The sequence below is a fragment of the Octopus bimaculoides genome, chromosome 10 (genome assembly GCF_046866305.1).
Source record: "Octopus bimaculoides isolate indiv1 chromosome 10, ASM4686630v1, whole genome shotgun sequence".
Lineage (NCBI taxonomy): Eukaryota > Metazoa > Mollusca > Cephalopoda > Octopoda > Octopodidae > Octopus > Octopus bimaculoides.
In genome coordinates, this window is record NC_142937.1 from 15,115,341 (window position 1) to 15,138,287 (window position 22,947).

General features: G+C 31.9%; 1 protein-coding gene across 1 annotated transcript in view; it reads left to right on the forward strand.

Annotated features, from left to right (window-relative positions):
* LOC106875008 (uncharacterized) overlaps positions 1-22,947 on the forward strand; it is a 153,714-nt gene that overhangs the window by 57,460 nt on the left and 73,307 nt on the right. Inside the window, exons 74-100 of the mRNA XM_089358397.1 lie at positions 1,018-1,153; positions 2,351-2,404; positions 3,075-3,119; positions 3,210-3,475; positions 3,909-4,044; positions 4,690-4,743; positions 4,910-4,954; positions 5,067-5,332; positions 5,692-5,827; positions 7,717-7,788; positions 7,958-8,002; positions 8,434-8,684; positions 10,304-10,454; positions 10,777-10,809; positions 12,310-12,560; positions 13,376-13,526; positions 14,563-14,595; positions 15,709-15,959; positions 16,745-16,895; positions 17,145-17,177; positions 18,017-18,267; positions 18,767-18,917; positions 19,109-19,141; positions 20,818-21,068; positions 21,442-21,592; positions 22,275-22,307; positions 22,547-22,797. Coding sequence (XP_089214523.1) covers positions 1,018-1,153; positions 2,351-2,404; positions 3,075-3,119; positions 3,210-3,475; positions 3,909-4,044; positions 4,690-4,743; positions 4,910-4,954; positions 5,067-5,332; positions 5,692-5,827; positions 7,717-7,788; positions 7,958-8,002; positions 8,434-8,684; positions 10,304-10,454; positions 10,777-10,809; positions 12,310-12,560; positions 13,376-13,526; positions 14,563-14,595; positions 15,709-15,959; positions 16,745-16,895; positions 17,145-17,177; positions 18,017-18,267; positions 18,767-18,917; positions 19,109-19,141; positions 20,818-21,068; positions 21,442-21,592; positions 22,275-22,307; positions 22,547-22,797 — 3,681 coding nt within the window. The remainder of the gene's footprint in view (positions 1-1,017; positions 1,154-2,350; positions 2,405-3,074; positions 3,120-3,209; positions 3,476-3,908; positions 4,045-4,689; positions 4,744-4,909; positions 4,955-5,066; positions 5,333-5,691; positions 5,828-7,716; positions 7,789-7,957; positions 8,003-8,433; positions 8,685-10,303; positions 10,455-10,776; positions 10,810-12,309; positions 12,561-13,375; positions 13,527-14,562; positions 14,596-15,708; positions 15,960-16,744; positions 16,896-17,144; positions 17,178-18,016; positions 18,268-18,766; positions 18,918-19,108; positions 19,142-20,817; positions 21,069-21,441; positions 21,593-22,274; positions 22,308-22,546; positions 22,798-22,947) is intronic.

The window sequence follows — 22,947 nt, forward strand, 5'->3', positions numbered from 1 at the left end:
AACAGATGTAAAGAAAGTTATGTAAATCATATCTCACTAAGGGGTGAATATATTTTGCATTGTATATTTATTTTTTCACGAAAATATTTAGGAAAATCAAAACTCTGCATAGTGAGTTATTTGATTAGTCTTATAAATTTGATCTTGATACTAATGGAATTAAGAAATATATTTCATAAACTTGGTAGAATACGAACAGGCTGGGCAAAGTTCAAAGAGTTTCTATCTTTGTTGGTAACAAAGGGCCTCTTCCACAGAGTGAAAGGCAGATTGTATAATGCCTGTGCACAAACAGCCATGCTACACAAAAGTGAAACATGGGCTGTGACTGCAGAGGACATGTGATGGCTTGATAGAAAGGAATCTAGTATGCTGTGCTGGATGTGCAATGTCAGTGTGCATATATGACAGTATGTATGCATCTTGAGAGAGAAATTGGGTATAAGAGGCATAAAATGAAGTGTGCAAGAGAAGAGATTATGATGGTATGGTCATGTGATGAGTATGGACTTGGACAGCTGCGTAAATAAGTGCCAGTTACTAACTATGGAGCGAACCTGTGGAAGAGGTAGAGCCAAGAAGATGTGGGATGAAGTGGTGTTGCATGATCGACAGATGTTGAGTCTCACAGAGTCGATGACAAATGACCAAGACCTTTCGTGATTTGTTATGCTTGAGAAGATACATCAAGCCAAGTGAAATTGTAGTCAAGTCCAGTGCCAGTGACATGTAAAAGGCACACAGAACACTCAGTGGAGTGGTTTGCGTTAGGAAGGGCATCTGACCACAAAAACCAAACTAAAACAGAATGAAGCCTGGTGCAGCTCTCCAGCGTACTTACTCCTGTCAAACTCTCTTATTCATGCTAGCATTGAAAATGGACACTGAATGATGATGATGGTGGTGGTGATATCATTTTATATGAAAGCATTATAACATGTTAATTACCTTGTATATTTTACTGTAATAATATTTTTGTTTAAAGTGCCTTCATTTTGAGTATCTTTGTGTATTCAGAATAATGCAAAGAATGACATTGTCAAAATTCCATTTGGTACAACATCAACCACAGTGAAAATCCACTTTAAAGCTGTTTCACCAAATCACAGAATGTTAATCACAGTATCTTTTGAAGGTTGTTTTGAATCTGAGTGTGAGTATGAAATGATTCTTTGATCATAAATTCCTTATTGAAATCTCTTATGTTTTGCAATATTTACACATTGATAGACCATTTCACACACATTACGAATTATAAATTAGCGAAAAAGTATAATATGAATATAATATAAATTATAAATTAATTAAATATAATATTTACAGATTATTGTAATTATTGCTTATCATCACTACTCTTTGCTTAATCATTCATAAATTAATTATTGTAATATTTGTTGACATTGGTTCAGTACTAGTAAATATCTTGTCTAAATCTCAAAATTCTTTTCAATCTTGACTCATCTGTAGACTAAACAGAAATAGTGAAGGCACATGGCTTAGTGATTTGAGTATTTGGCTCATGATCATAAGGTCATGAGTTCAAATCCCAGTGATGCATTGTGTCCTTGAGTAAGACACTTTATTGCATGTGGCTCCAAAAGTAAGTTGTACCTGTATTTCAAAGGGTCAGCCTCATCACATTCTATGTCACACTGCATCACCCTGAGAACTACATTAGCTGTACATATCTGTGGAGTACTCAGTCACTTGCACATTAATTTCATGAGCAGGCTATTCTGTAATTATTGTGCATAATTGATGACTGTAGCACTCTTTAATTCTTTTACTTGTTTTGGTCATTAGACTGTGGCCATGCTGGGGCATGAAGATTTTTAGTTGAAGGAATCAACACCAAAACTTATTGTTTTAAAGCCTGGTACTTATTATATTGTAGTCTCTTTGTTGAACCACTAAGTTATGGGGATGTAAACAAATCAACACTGATTGTCAAGTGCTGGTGGAGGACAAACATGAAGTCACACACACTTATATATATATATATATATATATATATATATATATATATATATATATATATATATATATATATATATATATATATATATGTATGTATGTATATATATATGTATGTATTCGCACACATACAACATTCTTCTTTCAGTTTCTGTCTTCCAAATTCATTCTCACAGCTTTGGTTGGCCCAGAGCTACAGTAGAAAGCTCTTGCTTAATGTACCACATAGTGAGCCTGAACCTGCAACTGTGCGGTTGAGAAGCAAACTTCTTACCACACAGCCATTAGTTACTTTTATTAGTGATATGATGTTTATGTGTTTTCACTGTTTCTCTTTGATAATACACTTGTTAGTATATTTTCTTTCTTCTTATAGCAACAACACCACCACCGACAACAACAATTCCTACAACTACACCTCTGCTAACAAGTATGTAAAAATATTCATTACAATTATCTAAAGTCAAGTAAATAAAGTGGCTTTTGTAATATATAATTTTTTGTCAAAATTTTGAAAAACTTTCTTAACTAATATATCAATATTGATAGAATTCTACTTTAAGCATGACATACAACCCCTTGTAAATTCTTTATTTTTTGGAATTTTCAGAAAGTTTTTGCGAATTTGTGTTCTACACTGAAAATTCATAGGATTATGCAAAAAAACAAAAACAAAAACAAAACTTTGAGTGTGTGATTTAAGGGCTATTTAACTGTTAATTTTAGCACTTCACACGACCACATCATACCCTTCTCGTTTGTTTGTCAGTCTGATATATTGATGTTTTTCAATGTTTCTCCCCATATACACATTTAATGATTTATTGCTGGGATTTTAAGCCTAAAATTCAGACTATCCATATTTTAAACTATGATTTTTTTTTTTAAATCCAAAAATTTAAAAAAAAAAAATTATTTCATAGTCATGTGAATTCCCACATATCTAGAAAAAAATCCATAAAGATTTTCTGAAAATTCCAAAAAATAAAATAATTATATGGAGTTATATGGCATGCTTAAACCAGAATTCCGCCTGTATATTTATGAACTCTATATATGATGGATGATATATGAAAATTTTTCTTTCACTTATATTTTAGCCACTCCTATTCCAACAACAACACAACAAATAACAACTCAAACAGGTAAAGTCTTTCTCTTTCATAGAAATATTACCGTTCTTGGAAATTGTAATAATACTCATGAATATTTTATTCATTGATATTGCTCTTTAGAATCCTGGTGTGTATTCAATGATGGTTTGGAAGATCCCTCGTTAATAAGGGCCTGGAACATTAAATTGTCAAGCAATGATGAAAATCCAGATGTTATTCGGCCTGGTTTCGAAGGTTGGAAACCTACTGTCAGTGATAAGAAACACACAGTAACGATGTTTGTTGGTGATGCTTTAAGATATGGTGCATCTATTCATCTCTTACGATCTAGAGGTGTTGCAAAGTTTGATGTTATTCTCAGTGGTGGAGAGAATAAGAGATTCAAGGTAACTTTCAATGAATTTAATTTATTTTGAAAATATCACAGTAAACACTTAAACGAAGCAGATGAAAGAATTATGCCACATTTATATGTATTTATTTGCCATTTTAGAATACTTAATATAAAGTAATTGTTATACAAATACTTAATATAATGGAAAGCTATCTAAATCTTATTGCACTAAATTCAGACATAATTTGTCATTCTATTTTAATCTTTTTCCCAGTTATAGCAAGAGTAATCAAAATGATAAAATCTCTGGAAAGTGAAGTGATCAGAAAAGGTTATTACCTTGATTTTAGCAGAATAATTAAAATATTTTACGAACATGAGTGTATGACATAGGGAAAATATTTCACTTTGTGAATTGCATTGTGTTTTACTATGAAATATTTTTCATTCAATGCTATTTTTATCTAATTTTCTCATTTATCAAGAATAATGCAAAGAATGACATTGTCAAAATTCCATTTGGTACAACATCGAACACAGTGAAAATCCACTTTAAAGCTGTTTCACCAAATCGCAGAATGTTAATCACAGTATCTGTTGAAGGTTGTTTTGAATCTGAGTGTGAGTATGAAATGATTCTTTGATCATAAATTTCTTATTGAAATCTCTTACATTTTGCAATATTTACACACCAATAAAGCATTCCACACACATTATTATGAATTATAAATTAATGAAAATATAACATGAACATAATATGTTATAAATGAATTAAATATAATATTTACAGATTATTACAATTATTGCTTATCATCACTACTCTTTGCTTAATCATTCATAATTAATGATTATGATATTTGTTGACATTGAATTTGAAAGTAATTTTATAAAAATATTTTGATAATATCAACCTACAATTAAATGCAATCTTTCAAGCATCGTGCATAAAAATATTTCTTTCAACTCTGAGATAATAGTATTGTAAATAACAGAAAGTTGGTTTTATTCTTTTGTTTCCATTATATAGTTTACACTGTTGAGTGATATATGCATTTAACATAATGTTCTTTTTATGTTTCAAAAAATCAAAACAGATAGAGATATCTAATTTTAGGGAATTTATCAAACTTTAGACTATTCTAAATCTCCAGATGTTGTTGAAATTATGACTACATCAGATACACAGTTTATGTTTTCATTCCTTCTATTAAAAAAACAAAACCACACAGCACTTATCATCATAACATTTTTTCTTTGTTCTTATAGCAACAACACCAGTACCAACAACAACAATTCCTACAACAACACCACTGCCAACAAGTAAGTGAAAAGATTAATTTATAAATATTCAAAGAAATAAAGTGTAATAAAATGTTTATGCAATATATATTATTTTTGTTAAAATGTTAAAACAATATTTGATAAGATAATAAATTTATAAACTCTATGTGATGGTATAGGAATTTTCTTTTCATTTAAATTTTAGCCACACCTATTCCCACAACAACACAACAAATAACAACACAAACAGGTAAACTAATTCTCTTTCATTGAAATTTTAGCAATGTTGAAAATTGTAATAATACTCTTAATAATAATGGTGTTTTGTTGATTGCATTTTATTCATTGATATTATTTTCTAGAATCCTGGTGTGTATTCAACGATGGTTTGGAAGATACCTCATTAATAAGGGCTTGGAACATTAAATTATCAAGCAATGATGAAAATCCAGATGTTATTCGGCCTGGTTTCAAAGGCTGGAAACCTACTGTCAGTGATAAGAAACACACAGTAACGATGTTTGTTGGTGATGCTTTAAGATATGGTGCATCTATTCATCTATTACGATCTAGAGGTGTTGCTAAGTTTGATGTTATTCTCAGTGGTGGAGAGAATAAGAGATTCAAGGCAAGTTTTAATGAGTTTTTTTAGATATTGTAGTAAGATGATTAGATATTGATGATTACAGTAAGATGATTAGATATTGGTGTAATATAATTTATATTGGCACTATCTCCACCATCCTCATTCAGGCATTCAAACAACTCTTTTATGGGAACATATTAGCAAAGTTACCTGTTTATGGGATATATTTTTGTCTTGTTTAGATTGAAAGTTTCCTGTCAATCATCTCATCACATATGAGACATATTCATACTAGGCACACACTATTTCATGAACGATGATTTTGTAAAAATTAATCTGCATATTTTCTTGAGGTTTTCAGAAGCTACTTCATTATTTTTTTTCCATCCTTGTGTATTTAGAATAATGCAAAGAATGACATTGTCAAAATTCCATTTGGTACAACATCAACCACTGTGAAAATCCACTTTAAAGCTGTTTCACCAAATCGCAGAATGTTAATCACAGTATCTTTTGAAGGATGTTTTGAATCTGAATGTGAGTATGAAACGGTTCCAATTATTGTAACTTATAACATTTTGTACAAATCCTGTGATTCTTTATCATATTCAGTCATCTGTAGATTGTTAGATGCAAAGCAACAATAATTATTACATTTATGTATTTGTTTTGCAAGAATCCTGGTGTGAAATCTTGTTGAAACAGATATTGTTATATTTGGCAAAAAAAGAAGAAAAAAAATGACCATCTTGAAATATAACAAAAATAATTATGAAATGATTAAACCAGAATATTTTAGAAAATAATGCAATCATCGTGTGTCCTCATGAATATGTTTGTAATTACTGATTAATTAATGGATATATTTTTGGATGACATTAGGTTTGAAAATAATTTTATAAATATTTCTTAATAACAAGAACTGAATTAATGGCATTTCTTCTGCCTTTATGATCTGAGTGAAAGTACATGGTTTAGTGGTTAGCATATTTGGCTCACATCATGAGCTCGATACCTAGTGGTGCATTGTGTCCTTGAGCAAAACACTTTATTTCATGTTGCTCCAATCCACTCTGCTAGCAAAAATGAGTTGTACCAGTATTTCAAAAAGTCAACCTTGTAACATTCTGTGTTACACAGAATCTCCCTGAAAACTATGTTATGAATATGCATATCTGTGGAGTGCTCAGCCACTTACACGTTAATTTCATAAGCAGACTGTTCTGTTGATTGAATCAGCTGGAAACCTTAACCCTTGTCATCATAAACTATAGTGTCAAAAGAAAAAAAAAAAAATTGAAGACAATTTGAGTTCAAATTCCACTGAGATTGATTTGCTCATTATCCTTTCAGGGTTGATAAAATAAGTACCAGTTGAATACTAGGGTCAATGTAATCAACATACCTCCCCCCCCCCCAATTCTATAGGAATTACTATTATTCTATTGCTTATTTTGTACAGATTATAAGATGCTTAAATGATGTATTCTTATAATATTCAGGGTGTCCACAAAGTCTGGATACATGGGGATTAACACATACTTTAAGAAATTATTATTTCTTATATTTAATTGTTTATGTTATGATTTTATTTACTCCATGTACCTAGACCTTGTGGACACTCTGTAGTGTTCTGTTTGTATTTCGCAGAAACCAAGAATTTAAAGAAATAAAATATTTCATTAATTTAGCTTATGTGAAATGTCCAGAGTTATATAGTCTTCTATCATTTTACTAGTTTAAGTGGTGAGCTGGCAGAACCATTAGGATGCTGGGCAGAGTACTTAGCAGCTTTTCATCCAGCTTCATGTTCTGAGTTCAAATTCTACCAAGATTGATTTTGTCTTTCATCCTTTTGAGGTCAATGAAATAATTACCAGTTGAGCACTGGAGGCTGATGTAATCAAATTCCCCCTCCCCTCAAAAACTGCTAACTTTGTACCAAACTTTGAAGCCATTGTTTTACTAGTTTTAGTCACTGGACAGCAGCCATGCTGGAGCAGTATTCTTGAGTGCTTTATTTAATCATATCGGCCCCAGTAGTTATTTTCGTTTGGTATAAATTTTATGGAACTACTATTTATTGAACTGCTAATATACTGTTTTGTCAAAACAAGACTGAATTCAACTCTAACACACACACGCACACAATGATTTCCTCATAGCTCTTGTCTAAAAATTCCTTTTCACCAGACATTGGTCATTCCAATGCTATTGTAGAAGCTACTTGTGTAGCATGATATATAGTGAGATTCAACCATATGGTTGCAAGGCAAACTTTTTAATCAGAGAGCTATGTCTGTACTAATTGTAGTTGCAATTATTTCTATAATTGCTTTTGTGTTTTCGTTCTTTCCATTTTGTGAAGTGAATTATAAAGAATATTGTAAGAATAGTATTAAATTAACATCTCTTTGTTTCCATAGCAACAACACCAGTTCCAACCACAACAATTCCAACAACAACAATGCTTCCTACAACTACACCTCTACCGACAAGTACGTATAAGAAGTCATTGTTTAATATTTATTAAATTCAGTAAAAAGACGTTCTCAATGGATTGTAGTTGATAATATATTTACAAATAATATTTTGTGAAATAATACATGTACATTTGTGAACTTTCTGATAATTTATTACATTTCTTTGTCTTCATTTTCGTTTTAGCCACACCTATTCCAACAACAACGATGCCACCAACAACACAAACAGGTAAATTATTTCAAAATTCTAGAAAGACATCCCATGCTGGCACCACATAGAAAAGTACCCTTGCTGGCACCACAAAAAAAGGCACTTGTGCCAGCACCGTGTAAAAGTCTACCTGTGCTGGTGTCACATAAAATCATCCATGCTGGCACAGCATAATGCAATAAATACTGGAGTGGCATAAATTACTAAAAACTTTTAAAAGAAGAGCCAGAGATCACTGTCACTCCATGACTGAAACTAGTACAAAGCGAAAATATACAACTATGTATGAAGCATACATGCATGTGTGCGTTTGTGTGTATGCATGTGTTTGTATGCATGTGTGTGTATGCACGGGTGTTTGTGTGTGTGTATGCATGTGTCAAGTGTTAGATAGAATATTTGGCCTTAATAGGGTGAATAACTAATGTTTTCTTCATCTCTTAATCTAGAGTCCTGGTGTGTGATGAATGATGGTTTAGCTGATGCTTCATTGATAAGAAGTTGGAACATTAAGACTTCAAGCAATCAAGAACATGTAAATTCCATCAGACCAGGTGGAAAAGGTTGGAAACCTGATGTCAGTGACAAAAAACGTACTGTAACAATTTTTGTTGGAGATGCTTTAAGATATGGTGCAACAATAAGATTACCCCGTGCCAAATATGTGGAGAAGTTTGATGTGATACTCTCTGATGGAAAGGTAAATTATACTCGTTTCAAGAAATATTTTGATCTTTATATTATATAAGTATATTGGTTATAATTATATAAATTTATTGATTAATTAATATATCATTCAACTACAGTAGTAGTTGAATAGTATTCTTAAAGCTGTAATTTACTCACACACAATATCTTCAGAGTTTTGTCAGTAATTCATCTCTATATCTCTTACAAAATATTCTCAGCATGTGTTTTAATTAAATTCTAAACAATTGATAATTAATTTAAGACTAGTTTCATAAAATATTATATCTTTTTTATTTGTTGATAGTAGACTCTTGCACACAACAAAAGGTTCCTCTGGAATCTTTGCTTTAAAACTCCTCTAATTATAGGTAAGTATAGGTAAAATCAGAAATCTAAAATCATTTACATTGATTTCAGATTTTGGCAAAAGGCCAAACAACTGGTACTTATTTTATTGACCCCCAAAATGGATGAAGGGCAAAGTTGACCTTAGTGGAATTTGAACTCAGGGCATAAAGATGGAAAAAATGCTGCCAAGCATTTTACCTGGCATGCTAATGATTCTGCCTGCTTACCACCTAATAATTATTATAAATAACACCATATAAACAGAGTTATTAGCGAATATTATAGCCTTCTAAATGCTCAGTAATATATTTATGTTTAAAATGCCCTAATTTAGTGCAGTCAGACTTCTATTTTTCGTTATTTTCACTCTGTAACACCAGCCCTCATTACCAGCAAAATCATTAAACCATTTCACATCTGCTCTAACCTCCACTTCAAAAATTGTTTCATCAGTACTACTAAATTTTGGTTTCTTTGACCTACAATCCAAGCTTTCATCTTTTCCACTTCAATCTAACTTTTTTGTGCAAAACTTCTACTTTGATTTTATTATTTGCTGAATTTGATACTTTGGTTTTCCACCAATCACATACCATTCACTCAATTAGATATCTAAAATGCTTTGAAGCTACTCCAGAGCTATTTTCCTTGGTAAATTTTATTTGTTGTAACTTATAACCAATATGTGAAAGCATATCTTTTTTGTGACTACATTATAAGAGAGGTGATGGAAATCTAGAATAACCAACAACAGAGTCTACCAATTAAACAAATAATGTAGTGTAAGCCAGACCATTTTATGAAGTAAATAAATCTAACTTCTGTTCAGCTATAAATAGATTTTTGTAATGTTAATTTGGATTTTTAAAAATGTTACACTGTAAGTTTAGTTTGATGGTGGTGTCTTGCCTCAAATATTACTGGCTTCAAACTAATGAAACACAATGGAATTGGTGTGGAACAGTAACCCTTTAGCATTCAGGTTACTCTGTCAAATGTAATGAATGTTTATTCACAATCATCATCATCATCATTGTTAAACATCACATTGTCGTCTAAAAGGCAGAAGTTATTCTTCTAAGACTTACTCTACAGCACCTGGCATATTTTGTATCTGAACCTGTCTAGACATGTTAAAAATAAATGTACAAATTTTCATTCCTGATCTCACTATAGATGATGCAAATAACAATCTTTTAAGTGTTTCATCAGTATATTGGTGTGTTGTAGGGTAAATTTCTAAAATAGACAATGCTAACTGCGTGATACCTTTTTCTGCAGAATACCAAAAATATACGAAATAATGAACCTGATGCTATTATCAAGATACCGTATGGTACCACAGTCAACAGTGTAAAATTACGATTTCACTCTGTAAAACCAGATTGCCGGATTGTTGTAACGGTATCAATTCTTGGATGTTTTGAATCACGTGAGTATAAATATTCTTTCCATACATATATATCAATCCAGTTTTGTTATATGCAATCATATTTATGAAAACTGATATTTTATATTATATCCTATTTGATATTTATTTTTAAAAACATTGTTAAATAAATTGTAATGCTTTTTTTTTAAGGGAGAATATACACCTTAAAATATGAAAAATAAAAGACGGATAAAAAAGGGGTGGGGGCAAAGCAGCGGAAGATGGAGGGGTAGAGATGATAGCAAAACTGTGTAACATGCAACAGAATACTTTATAATTGTTTATATACAAGGAGTCTAATTATTTTTTGTTGTCTCTTTAGAGTCTACAACAGAAGCAGCAACAACAGCTACAGGTATGACATTTAGAACTCCCACTATTGCAATATAAGCATGATTTTGTTTTAAACATTATCTTGTATTACATAGAAATAAGTAATCACATATCAAAATAGGCAGCATTGTTTGTTATATTCTATGAGTAATATTAATCAAATACCTTGAGTTGATTAAAGGAATGAAACACATGCTGGCATCAACGTCTTTGTGTCCACTTTCCCATGGTTTTATGGGTCAGAAGGAATTTGTTGAGACATATTATGGCAATGATGCTTTTAATGTTGCCAACCTTCAGTTGTTTCTAAGCAAGGGAATATATTGCCCCATACCAGAACATATTTTTATGGAAGATTGGAAGTGAAGGACACCACTCGTAAGACAGTGACACTTGTTTACAACTATCATGATGTCAAGGCAAGGAGTCACAAACACACACACACACACACACATTCATGCATATATACATATATGACTCCACTCACAAGGCTTTTGTTGGCCTGGGGCTTTAGTAGATGGTGCTTACTCAAGGTGCCACACAGTGGTACTGAACACAAAGCCACATGGCTGGGAAGCAAACTCCTTCATTTCATTAAGAATACATTGGTGAAGGCAGCCAGCTGGCAGAACTGTTAGCATGCTGGACAAAATGCCACAAAATATTTTGTCTGTCTTCACATTCTGAGTTCAAATTCTACTGAGGTTGACTTTGCATTTCATTCTTTTAGGGGTTGATAAAATAAGTCCCAGTCAAGCACTGGAGCTGATGTAATCAAATGGCCACTCCCATAAAATTTCAGAGTTTGTGCCCATAGTAGAAAGGAGAATGAAGATATTGGTTACATTTTTAACTTCCTTACATTCTCTTTTTCCATTGCTTTTACATTTTTCTCATTTGTTATTCCTTTTTCACTCTATCCCTGTTTATTTAGATATCACTGTATTTTTTTTTTTGACTCTTAGTTAGGAGGGAAGGCAGTATCCCTGACACTTTGTAGGACTTCTGTGATTGGTTAAAGGAAGAGAGGAGGTTATCCTTAAACTGGAAACTGGGCCCAGATGCTTGCAATATCATGGACTCTGCTAAAGGCACCCAAGGTTCTGGTTGGAGATTTTGAAACAAATGAGAGGTTAAGTTTACCAATCATGTTTGGCTGTGGCAGGATCTAAACTCAGAAGGCAAAAAACCCAGAACAAACACTGCAAGGCATCTAGTCAGGTGCTTTTTTAGATCCACCAATCCATCACTTTGGATTAATACATTTTTATCCATCTTGAAAGGATGAAGAGCAAAATTAATCTTGGCAAGATGCAAACTAAGAACACAGAAGGTTGGGCTAAACTCCATGAAGACATTTTCTTTAATGTTTAGATAACTCGACAAATTTGCCTGATGTGTGTGTGTGTGGGGGGGTCTGTGTCTGTGTCTGTGTGTGTGTGTGTTGTCAGATAAAAAGTTAATTTTATAGTGTGACCTTAGCTGATTGAATAAATGTTGTTTTCTTCATCTCATAATGCAGAATCCTGGTGTGTGATGAATGATGGTTTAGCTGATGCTTCATTGATAAGAAGTTGGGACATTAAGACTTCAAGCAATCAAGAACATGTAAATTCCATCAGACCAGGTGGAAAAGGTTGGAAACCTGATGTCAGTGACAAAAAACGTACTGTAACAATTTTTGTTGGAGATGCTTTAAGATATGGAGCAACAATAAGATTACCCCGTGCCAAATATGTGGAGAAGTTTGATGTGATACTCAGTGATGGACAGGTAAATTATATTCTTATTATAGAGATATTTCATTATTTTACTCCAGTTAAACAATTATTATTAACATATCAGCTGATATAAGGCATGTGGTCTTGTGGCTAGGGTATTGCACTAAAAATTGCCAGAATAGGAGTTCAGTTCTTCGATTTGGGTAGTGTGTTATGTTCTTGAGCAAAACACTTCATTTCACATTGCTCTAGGACTATGTATGATGAACTGGCATGCCAAAGAATAGACCCAACATTTCCTCTGTGCATCATAAAAGGCAACTAAAAGAGATTGAGGCATGACTTGCACTGCAATCTCGTAAAACCCTCACCAGCAACGACTACCCAAGCAGACCCCTCTACCACCATCACCATGGGTTAGAAAGTTGTCACCTGAGTAGTACAAAGATGTCATCTGCCAGGAGTATGGAATCATCAACTGATGGTGGATGCAGCAATAGGCAGTTACACTGCATACTACTACTACTACTACTACTACTACTACTACTACTACTACTACTACTACTACTACTACTACTACTACTACTACTACTTCTATCAACTGATGTAAAGAAATGTTTGATGAAAATGTGTTTGATAAAAAAAAAAGAACAGTAATAGTACAAACTTCTGGTCAGGGTTTCCGTTGCTTCTAATCACACTCCCAGCCTTGCATCTAAATTTTCTATAGAACTACAATTGCTTACCATGTGTTACCTTTCTGTAATATGTACTGTAATCATCTAGAGGAGTTTTGTGTCATTGTTTCATTAGTATATCAGTGGTCTGTTGAAATGTAAATTGATTGTGTAGTTTCTTTTTCTATAGACTACCAAACAAATACGAAACAATAATCCTGATGCTATTATCAAGATACCTTTTGGTACCACAGTCAACAATGTAAAATTACGATTTCACTCTGTTAAACCAGAATGCCAGATAGCTGTAACAGTATCAATTCTTGGATGTTTTGTATCACGTAAGTGTGACTTAAGCTGTCATATAGAGATTTTAGTAGAATTTGGCTGGGTGCAATCAGATTCATGACAACTGATCTTCTTTAATAAAATTGTTAAACTTAATGTGATATAAAAAAAATATCTTGCAACAATATATTATATAATTATTAATCAAGCTGACAGAATTGTTATCCTGCAGTGAGCATTTCATCTGTCTTTACATTCAGAATTCATATTTCATCAAGGTCAAAGGCAGCAAGCTGGCTGAATCATTAGCATGCCCGGCAAAATGCTTAGCAGCATTGTGTCTGCTGTTACGTTCTGAGTTCAAATTCCGCCAAGGTCGACTTTGCCTTTCATCCTTTCAGGGTCGATAAATTAAGTACTAGTTATGCACTGGGGTCTATGTAATTGACTTAATCCCTTTGTCTGTCCTTGTTTGTCCCCTCTATGTTTAGCCCCTTGTGGGGCAATAAAGAAATAAGAATCATTAGCTGTATTTCTCCCATTGCTACATTCTGAGTTCAAATTCCACCAAGGTCAACTTTGCCTTTCATCCTTTGTGGGGGGGGGGGAGCAATAAATTAAGTACCAGTTGTGTACTGGTGTCAATCTAATCAACTGGCCCCTCCCCCCAAATTTCAGGCCTTGTGTCTGTAGTAGAAAGGATATTTCATCAAGGTCAGCTTTGCCTTTCGTCCTTTTGGGGTCAATAAAATAAGTACTAATTTAATACTGGGGGTCAATGTAACTGACTTACTCCCCACCTCCCTGTAACTGCTCACCTTGTACCAAAATCTAAAATCAATATTTATTAATCTGAAGGTAACAAGCTGGCAGAACTGTTAGCATACTGGGGAAAATGCTTAGTGGTATTTCATCCATGCTTATGTTCTGAGTTCAAATTCTACTAGGGCGACTTTGACTTTCGTCCTTTCAGGGTTGTTAAAAGAAGTACTAGTTGAGTACGGGGGTTGGTGAAATTGCTGGTCTTGTGCCAAAATTTTAAATCAATATTTATTATAATCTGATTTTTCTTGAATTTCTTCCCTCTAGAATCTACAACTGAAGCAGCAACAACAGCAACAGGTAAATAGCTTATAATCTCCACAATTTTACTGTAACTTCAGTTTCACAGTTTCAGATTACTTAGAGATAACAGAGTGGATAGTGTTTGAATAATAATAATAATAATAGTAATAATAATAATAATAATAGAAACCTCTTGTTTATGAGAGAATTAAAATATATTAGGTGCAGGCATGGCTTCCACACCACATGGTTCTGGATTCAGTCCCACTGTGTGACACCTTGGGCAATTGTCTTCTTCTTCTACAGCCTTGGGCCAACCAAAATCTTTTGAGGGAATATGGTAGATGGAAAGTGAAAGAAGCCCATTGTGTGTGTGCATATATATATACATGTGTGTGTGTGTATCTGTGTGTGTGTGTGTTACTGTATCTTTGTCTTAACATCATATGATAGTTGTAACCATGTGTTACTGTCATGCAAGCATGGAAAAGTAGATGTGAAAACAATGATAATAACGATACTGTTCTATATTATAGCATAATGATTAACAGTGCGGGCTACTAACCCCAAGGCTCCGAGTTCAATTGCAGGCAGTACCTTGAATAAATAATAATAATAATAACATCAGCAAAAAAATACCTTAGGAATGAGAACCTAGGGTTGGGTTCAAAATTCCACCAGGACACCTGATGAGGGCTGGAGAGTAAATCAGCCAAAACGTTGTTGTAACTACAAACAAGATGAGGACACATATCCGTCCAATGTAAATAATGTAAATAATGTATGATGATAACAATGATGACAATGATTAGAAATATTCTTTTGAATATGACTAAATTAATAATGTCTTCATTCATGTGATTATGAAGATGTTACAGAGAAATAGTTTTAGTGAAGAAATCTATTTTTAGTAAATTCCTTCCATCAGGAATATATAGTTGTTATTTGTACCATCCTTATATTATTTCTTACTGTTATAGCTTATGTCATCTTGCATTGTTACCCCTTTTTTTCTGTCCTGTCCCCATTTGGTTTTTAATTGTTTGTGAATGTTTAAGTGTTGAAATGTTTGTGAATTTCTGTAAATTTAGAGTTGAAAGAATTTATTTTCAGTATTTTTGCTTTAACCAATTGAATAAATAATGTTGTTTTCTTCATCTTTTAATACAGAATCCTGGTGTGTGATGAATGATGGTTTAGCTGATGCTTCATTGATAAGAAGTTGGGACATTAAGACTTCAAGCAATCAAGAACATGTAAATTCCATCAGACCAGGTGGAAAAGGCTGGAAACCTGATGCCAGTGACACTAAACGTACTGTAACAATTTTTGTTGGAGATGCTTTAAGATATGGAGCAACAATAAGATTACCCCGTGCCAAATATGTGGAGAAGTTTGATGTGATACTCAGTGATGGAAAGGTAAATTAGATCCTGATTTCTAATAATTATGGTATTAAACATTTGTCATTTTTGTAGAGTTGCTGTAGAATAGTTCAGTTTCAAAAGAGGGGAGAATGCAGTATTATCTGGCATCACAAAATTGAAGTAGCCTTCTTTGTTTTTAGTGATATAAATTTCAACCTTGCTTTCACCTTTTCTTCTGGCTGGTAGCAAACAACAAGGTATGTTTCATTAAATGATGAATAAAATGTGAGAAAGGTAAACCAATCTTAACATATATTGACATCTTCAAAGCCTGCAATGGGCACAAGAAGATAGATAGCTGATTTTATAATTCATTAACAAGAAGAAATTAAACCAGAGTTAGTATTTTAATTTATTAAATTAATTTATACTAAAACATCTGATGTAAATATGTTTACTTAAAAAATTAATTGCATAAAACTGTATTTGTTTCTTCTGCATGACAAATTTTTTAAATTGTATAAATCTAGATTCATATCCTTGTACATGTATATTTTCATGTTATGATGTATACTGAAGTGTATCTATTCATCCACTTCAGAAAATGTTTAATGAAATGGCTTTGATAAATAATTAAGCTTTCATTAACAATAACTTTCAGTCAAAGATTCTTCTTTTCTTATCATTGATTTGTATTTCTGTAACTATCCTTGTGTGTGAGTTTTCCCTTTCTGTAATATTTACAATAATTATCAAGAAAATTCTTCTTTAACTGTTTGTGGTTCTAAAGTAAATTTCTAAAATATTCAATGTTAACAATCCTATATCTCTTTCTACAGAATACCAAACACATTCGGAACAACAAACCTGATGCTATTATCAAAATACCTTTTGGTACCACTGTCAACAGTATAAAAATACGATTTCACTCTGTTAAACCAGATTGCCATATAGTAGTAACAGTATCAATTCTTGGATGTTTTGAATCACGTAAGTGCAACGAAACATTTCCAAAATATTTAATAATATATTATTTAACAAAATATTATTTAACAATATATTATTTCTGTGTGCAATCATATTTATGATAAATGATATAGTCTATTCTGTACAATGAAGAACATACTATCTAATCCTATTTAAGAAAATTCTAAATTTATGCTTGATAGAAAATAACATGGTAAAATATGGTTGTTTTTAAGCATGAGATCTAATTGTAGTTTTATGCCTTCTCTCTAGAATCTACAACAGAAGCAGTAACAACAGCTACAGGTACGTAGTTTAGAGTTTCAACAATTGCAATATAAAGACAGATCTGGATTAAAAAGTAATTTGCATTTTGATGTATCTTGGGAGGGTCATTAGATGAATAATAAGCACACATGCACTGGTTTTAATTAATTTCTTTTATTATTATTAGTCAATTTTCTTTTATTACTGTTAGTCAATTTAACTATTTAACCAATTAATTAATTGATTCTTTGATTAATCATTAATTAACTGAACAATTAATCAAACAGTCGATTAGTTAATCAGTTAAATAGTTAACCAATTGACAAATAAATAATGAAGAAGTGAATACAACCAGTGTATGTGTTTACCATTGGCATAATGACCCTCCTTGAGATACAGCAAAATATGTTTCAACATATGAGTTCACATTAAAAATTTTGCAAACTAGATAAAAATTTAAAAAATAATAACTTAAAATTGTATGGAAATATAGACTGTGATTCTTTACGTTATAGGTTAAGAATAATATTTACCAAATATTTTGGGGTTCATTAGAGGATTTAAAATAATTTCTTATAAACATCTAAATCATTTTTGATTCTCAGTCATGTGGCAATAGGATGTTACAGGAAATGCAAACTTGTATTTTAAGCAAATATATTCCATTTTGAACATATTGGTTCCTTTGATTTTTAATTTTCCTTATTCTTTCATTTTGTCATTCCTAATAAGTGTGTGTTTGTTTAGCTATTATTTAGATGATCCTGTGTTTGTGTATGTGAGAATGTGTGAAGAAAGTGTGAGATAAAAACAAGCTATGTTTCACATAGTGGCATTCACTAATGAAATAATGTTGTTTCCTTCATCTCTTCATACAGAATCCTGGTGTGTGATGAATGATGGCTTAGCTGATGCTTCGTTGATAAGAAGTTGGAACATTAAGACTTCAAGCAATCAAGAACATGTAAATTCCATCAGACCAGGTGGAAAAGGCTGGAAACCTGATCTCAGTGACACTAAACGTACTGTAACAATTTTTGTTGGAGATGCTTTAAGATATGGTGCAACAATAAGATTACCCCGTGCCAAATATGTGGAGAAGTTTGATGTGATACTCTCTGATGGACAGGTAAATTAATATCCTCTTCGAAAATGTTTTATCATTTTAAACCAATCAGATGTTATGTTATGTATTGGAAGTAAATGTGTTTGTTGTATTAAAAGATGATTATTATTAAATGTCGTTGCTTTATCTAGTTATTACTATTTTTTAGTTGTAGCAATATACACCCATATACACACTTGTATATAATCATATGCTATGGTGCATATTCTAATTGCATGATTACATGGCTAATTATTTATGTTGACTTGTCATCCATTTATACACTTCAAAATATTTACTGCAAAAACTTTGTCAAATAATTCTTTCTTTCATTAAAATTAATGTTCAATGAGAGATTTCTCTTTTGTTCTATTCATCAATTATCAATGATCTCTTTTATATCAGTTTTGTCTTCCTGAAATGCCTGCAATATGAATCCTTTGAAGTCATTTCTCTCACATGTTTACAGTTAATGTAATTTTCTGAAACAGACACTATCAATTATGCCTATATGTCTTTACAGAATACCAAGCATATACGAAACAACAAGCCTGACTCTATTATCAAGATACCTTTTGGTACCACAGTCAATAGTATAAAACTACGGTTTTACTCTGTTAAACCAGATTGTCAGATAGCTGTAACAGTATCAATTCTTGGATGTTTTGAATCACGTAAGTGCAATTGTAGTGTTCAATACAGTTTTACTTTATGAAATTGCATTTGTAACAGCTGCTATTATATACTATATACTGTTTAAAAAATGCTTATGTAATGCAAGGTAAAATTGTTACAACTTGCAATAGAGTATTGTGTATTTGTTAATATGTAAGGAATCTAATTTTCTTTAATATCTTCCTTCTAGAATCTACAACTGAAGCAGCAACAACAGCAACAGGTATGTAGTTTTGCATTTACACAATTGCTATATAAACACATGTCTTTTTTATATACATAATTGTAGAAGAAAACACACAGCACTTTATTTGTGTTAAATTTTTGCCAGAAGGGCAGCTTGGAGGAGGGGGATTAAGTCAATTACATTGACCCAAGTGCATAACTGGTACTTATTTAATTGATCCTGAAAGGACGAAAGGCAATGTCGACCTTGGTGGAATTTGAACTCAGAACATAACAATGGGTGAAATATCACTAAGCATTTTGTCTGGCATGTTAACGATTCTGCCAGCACGCCACCTTATATGCTAAGAATAATACATACCAAATGACTTTAGTTCATTATAGTATTAAAAATACCATGGAATTCTTTTTTAAATACAACTTTGATAAATGCAGCAGTGAACATTAAGGATTTTTCATTAATTGATTGGTACATTTTCATCCAGTTAGTGGTATGAATCACTTTTGCTGACAAACAAGCTTGCTATGTCACTTTTGATCAACCAATGTTACTTCTTCATCTTGATATGTGTTTTTCCTCTTAAGCATCTTAGGACAAGTATTTTAGATTGTACTGCTGTCTATATAAATTAGCCATTTTGGCTTGTTGCGGGTATGAATGCCCAGAATGTACTAAATACTGAATCATAGCTCTTAAGTATCCATTTTCATTTTTTGCTAAATAAAATCAACATCTTTTGCTGTCATTTGAATAAGGTTTGCATTTCTGTAAAGCCTTCATTTGATGTCATTGTCTGCAGTCTTTTCCTCCAGCTACCATATATAGTTGGCTAGTATGGTGACGTTTTGCTTCTTGAAGGTCCTTAAGGATGTTGTGTGATTCTAGAGACTATTTATATGTTTGTATTGAATTTTGGAAGAGTTGCTTTCCTAATAAAAGCACACACTAACTCTATTTCATATTTTATTATTAATCAGCTAGTTAACTAATAAATCATATGACTAAAGATCGTTTCACCAATCATTTAATCAATCAAATAGTTGGTTTCTATTTATTGCTATTCATGACCCCATCGATGACTTGTCTTTGATCCAGCTTTGTCACAATTTATCAATGTGGGATATAATGGCTTTTATTTCAGCACTTATAGTTTTTTGGAATGAACATTTTATTTGGATAAGTGTTTTATGCATTTGTGTTTTGGTTGGTTAATGTCTGTATGTATGTGTATATTTGCCTGTGTGCTGCTTATACCTGTGTGTTGGTGTTTTGATATTTTTAAATACAAAAGTAATATATATTTGTATATGTGTGTATAGGATGTTGTTTGAGGGCACATTGTCTGCTCATATTGAAGTTCACTTGGAGCAACCAAGAGATACATTATTAACTTTCTTGTTTCTAAACATAAAACAACTGAAGAAAAGTCCATGTATATTATTCTTGAGAGATATTTTACCAAGATTTCATTGACTGAAATTAATTCTCCACATTTTACATGAGTACATATTATACAGGAAAAAACGACATACAGGTAGCAGCCTTTTCCCAGATACATAATCTCTGGTATTATTTCATTTTCTTGCTGTTTCTCTCCTTTTAATTATATCCTTGTTTATCTATTTTTTTATATATCTTTGAATATGTGTGTATATTTACATAGGTTTGTAATCTTGAACAAATAACGTTATATACTTCATCTCTCCATACAGAGTCCTGGTGTGTGATGAATGATGGCTTAGCTGATGCTTCATTGATAAGAAGTTGGGACATTAAGACTTCAAGCAATCAAGAACATGTAAATTCCATCAGACCAGGTGGAAAAGGCTGGAAACCTGATGCCAGTGACACTAAACGTACTGTAACAATTTTTGTTGGAGATGCTTTAAGATATGGTGCAACAATAAGATTACCCCGTGCCAAATATGTGGAGAAATTTGATGTGATACTCAGTGATGGAAAGGTAAAGTAATATACTACTTTATAATAATCATTATTTTAAATTAATTAATCATTTGTAATTTTTATATTGTTTATGTGAAATAAATATGTTCGATATAATTAAAAGTATTAATAGATTGCTTTGCCTTATTTTTCATATGAACTTTTCACACAGTATTTATCCACAGATATTTATGTATAATCAAATGCTATAATATATATTATCAGTGATTCTCTCCTTACTACACTCAACAATTATCTCTTGTTTGTCAACTCTTGAACATCAGTTTTACCTTTCTGTAGTATCATCGATCATTACCTGGAAATGTCTCTTATATAATTTTACATTAGTATAGTGCTGTTTTATTGTGTCATAAGATATATACCTTTTGCAGAATACCAAGCATATACGAAACAACAAACCTGATGCTATTATCAAGATACCTTTTGGTACCACAGTAAGCAGTGTAAAATTACGATTTCACTCTGTTAAACCAGATTGCCGGATAGCTGTAACAGTATCAATTCTTGGATGTTTTGTATCACGTAAGTTTGATAGCAATTTTCAGTACAGTATTATTATATAAAACCACATTTGTAATAGAAATTCTATCCTATATACTAATTAATCCTATTCATCAAAGTAATTAAATCATAAGAATGAAAGTGATTGATTGGTAAAACTAGTTTTACTTAACAAAGGCAAAATTAATAAGTCAATAAAATTGGTGTTTGTAGAAAGGAAGGATTCCCAGTCTGTTTAAGAGGCTAATATTAATAAAAGTTTGGCACAATGCCAGTAATTTCAGGAAAGAGGTAAGTTGATTATATTAACCCTAGTGTTCAACTATTACTTATTTTATCAATCCCGAAAGGATGAAGAGCAAAGTTGATCTTAGTAGAATTTGAACTCAGAACGATACTGCCGAGCTCACCACCTTATCAATATCACTAATATCAATAATGAATGACAATTGTCTATTTATATTTGCTTGTGGAGGTAGAGACTATAAAAATACAAAGAACCAAGAGTATATTTCCTTTGCTTTAAGACTCTAAGTTGGAAACATGAGAAAATAGCTTTAATAGTAAAAGCTTCAGTGCAATTTTTAAATTATTGAAATAAAACATGCAATATCAAACTATATATAATTGTTTTTATGAATTGAGTAACTTTGTAAATATAATTTAATTTGTTTTGTTTTGTTTTTTAATATTTTCTCCCTAGAATCGACAACTGAAGCAGCAACAACAGCTACAGGTATGTGATTAAAAATATTTCATAATTGCAAAATAAATCTGCTTGATTCTCATGCAGAGAGCACACCTGGATTATTTGAGCAAGTTTCTTTATTTAATTATGTCCATGTTTATGTGTATATGAGTGTGCATGCCTGTGTGCACATAAATGTGAGTTTAAAATGTAAGATAAGAAAAATATGTTTTATATTCTAGGCTTAAATAATCAAACAAAACTACTTTCTTCATCTCTTCATACAGAATCCTGGTGTGTGATGAATGATGGCTTAGCTGATGCCTCATTGATAAGAAGTTGGGACATTAAGACTTCAAGCAATCAAGAACATGTAAATTCCATCAGACCTGGTGGAAAAGGATGGAAACCTGACGTCAGTGACAAAAAACGTACTGTAACAATTTTTGTTGGAGATGCTTTAAGATATGGTGCAACAATAAGATTACCCCGTGCCAAATATGTGGAGAAATTTGAAGTGATACTCTCTGATGGACAGGTAAATTATATTCTTATTATAGAGATATTTCATTATTTTAAATTAAGTAATCATTTGTTATTTTTATATTGTTTTTGTGAAGTAAATATGATTAATGTATAAATAAAAATAAGAGATTGTATTGTCTTATTTTGCTCATCACCCTTTCAC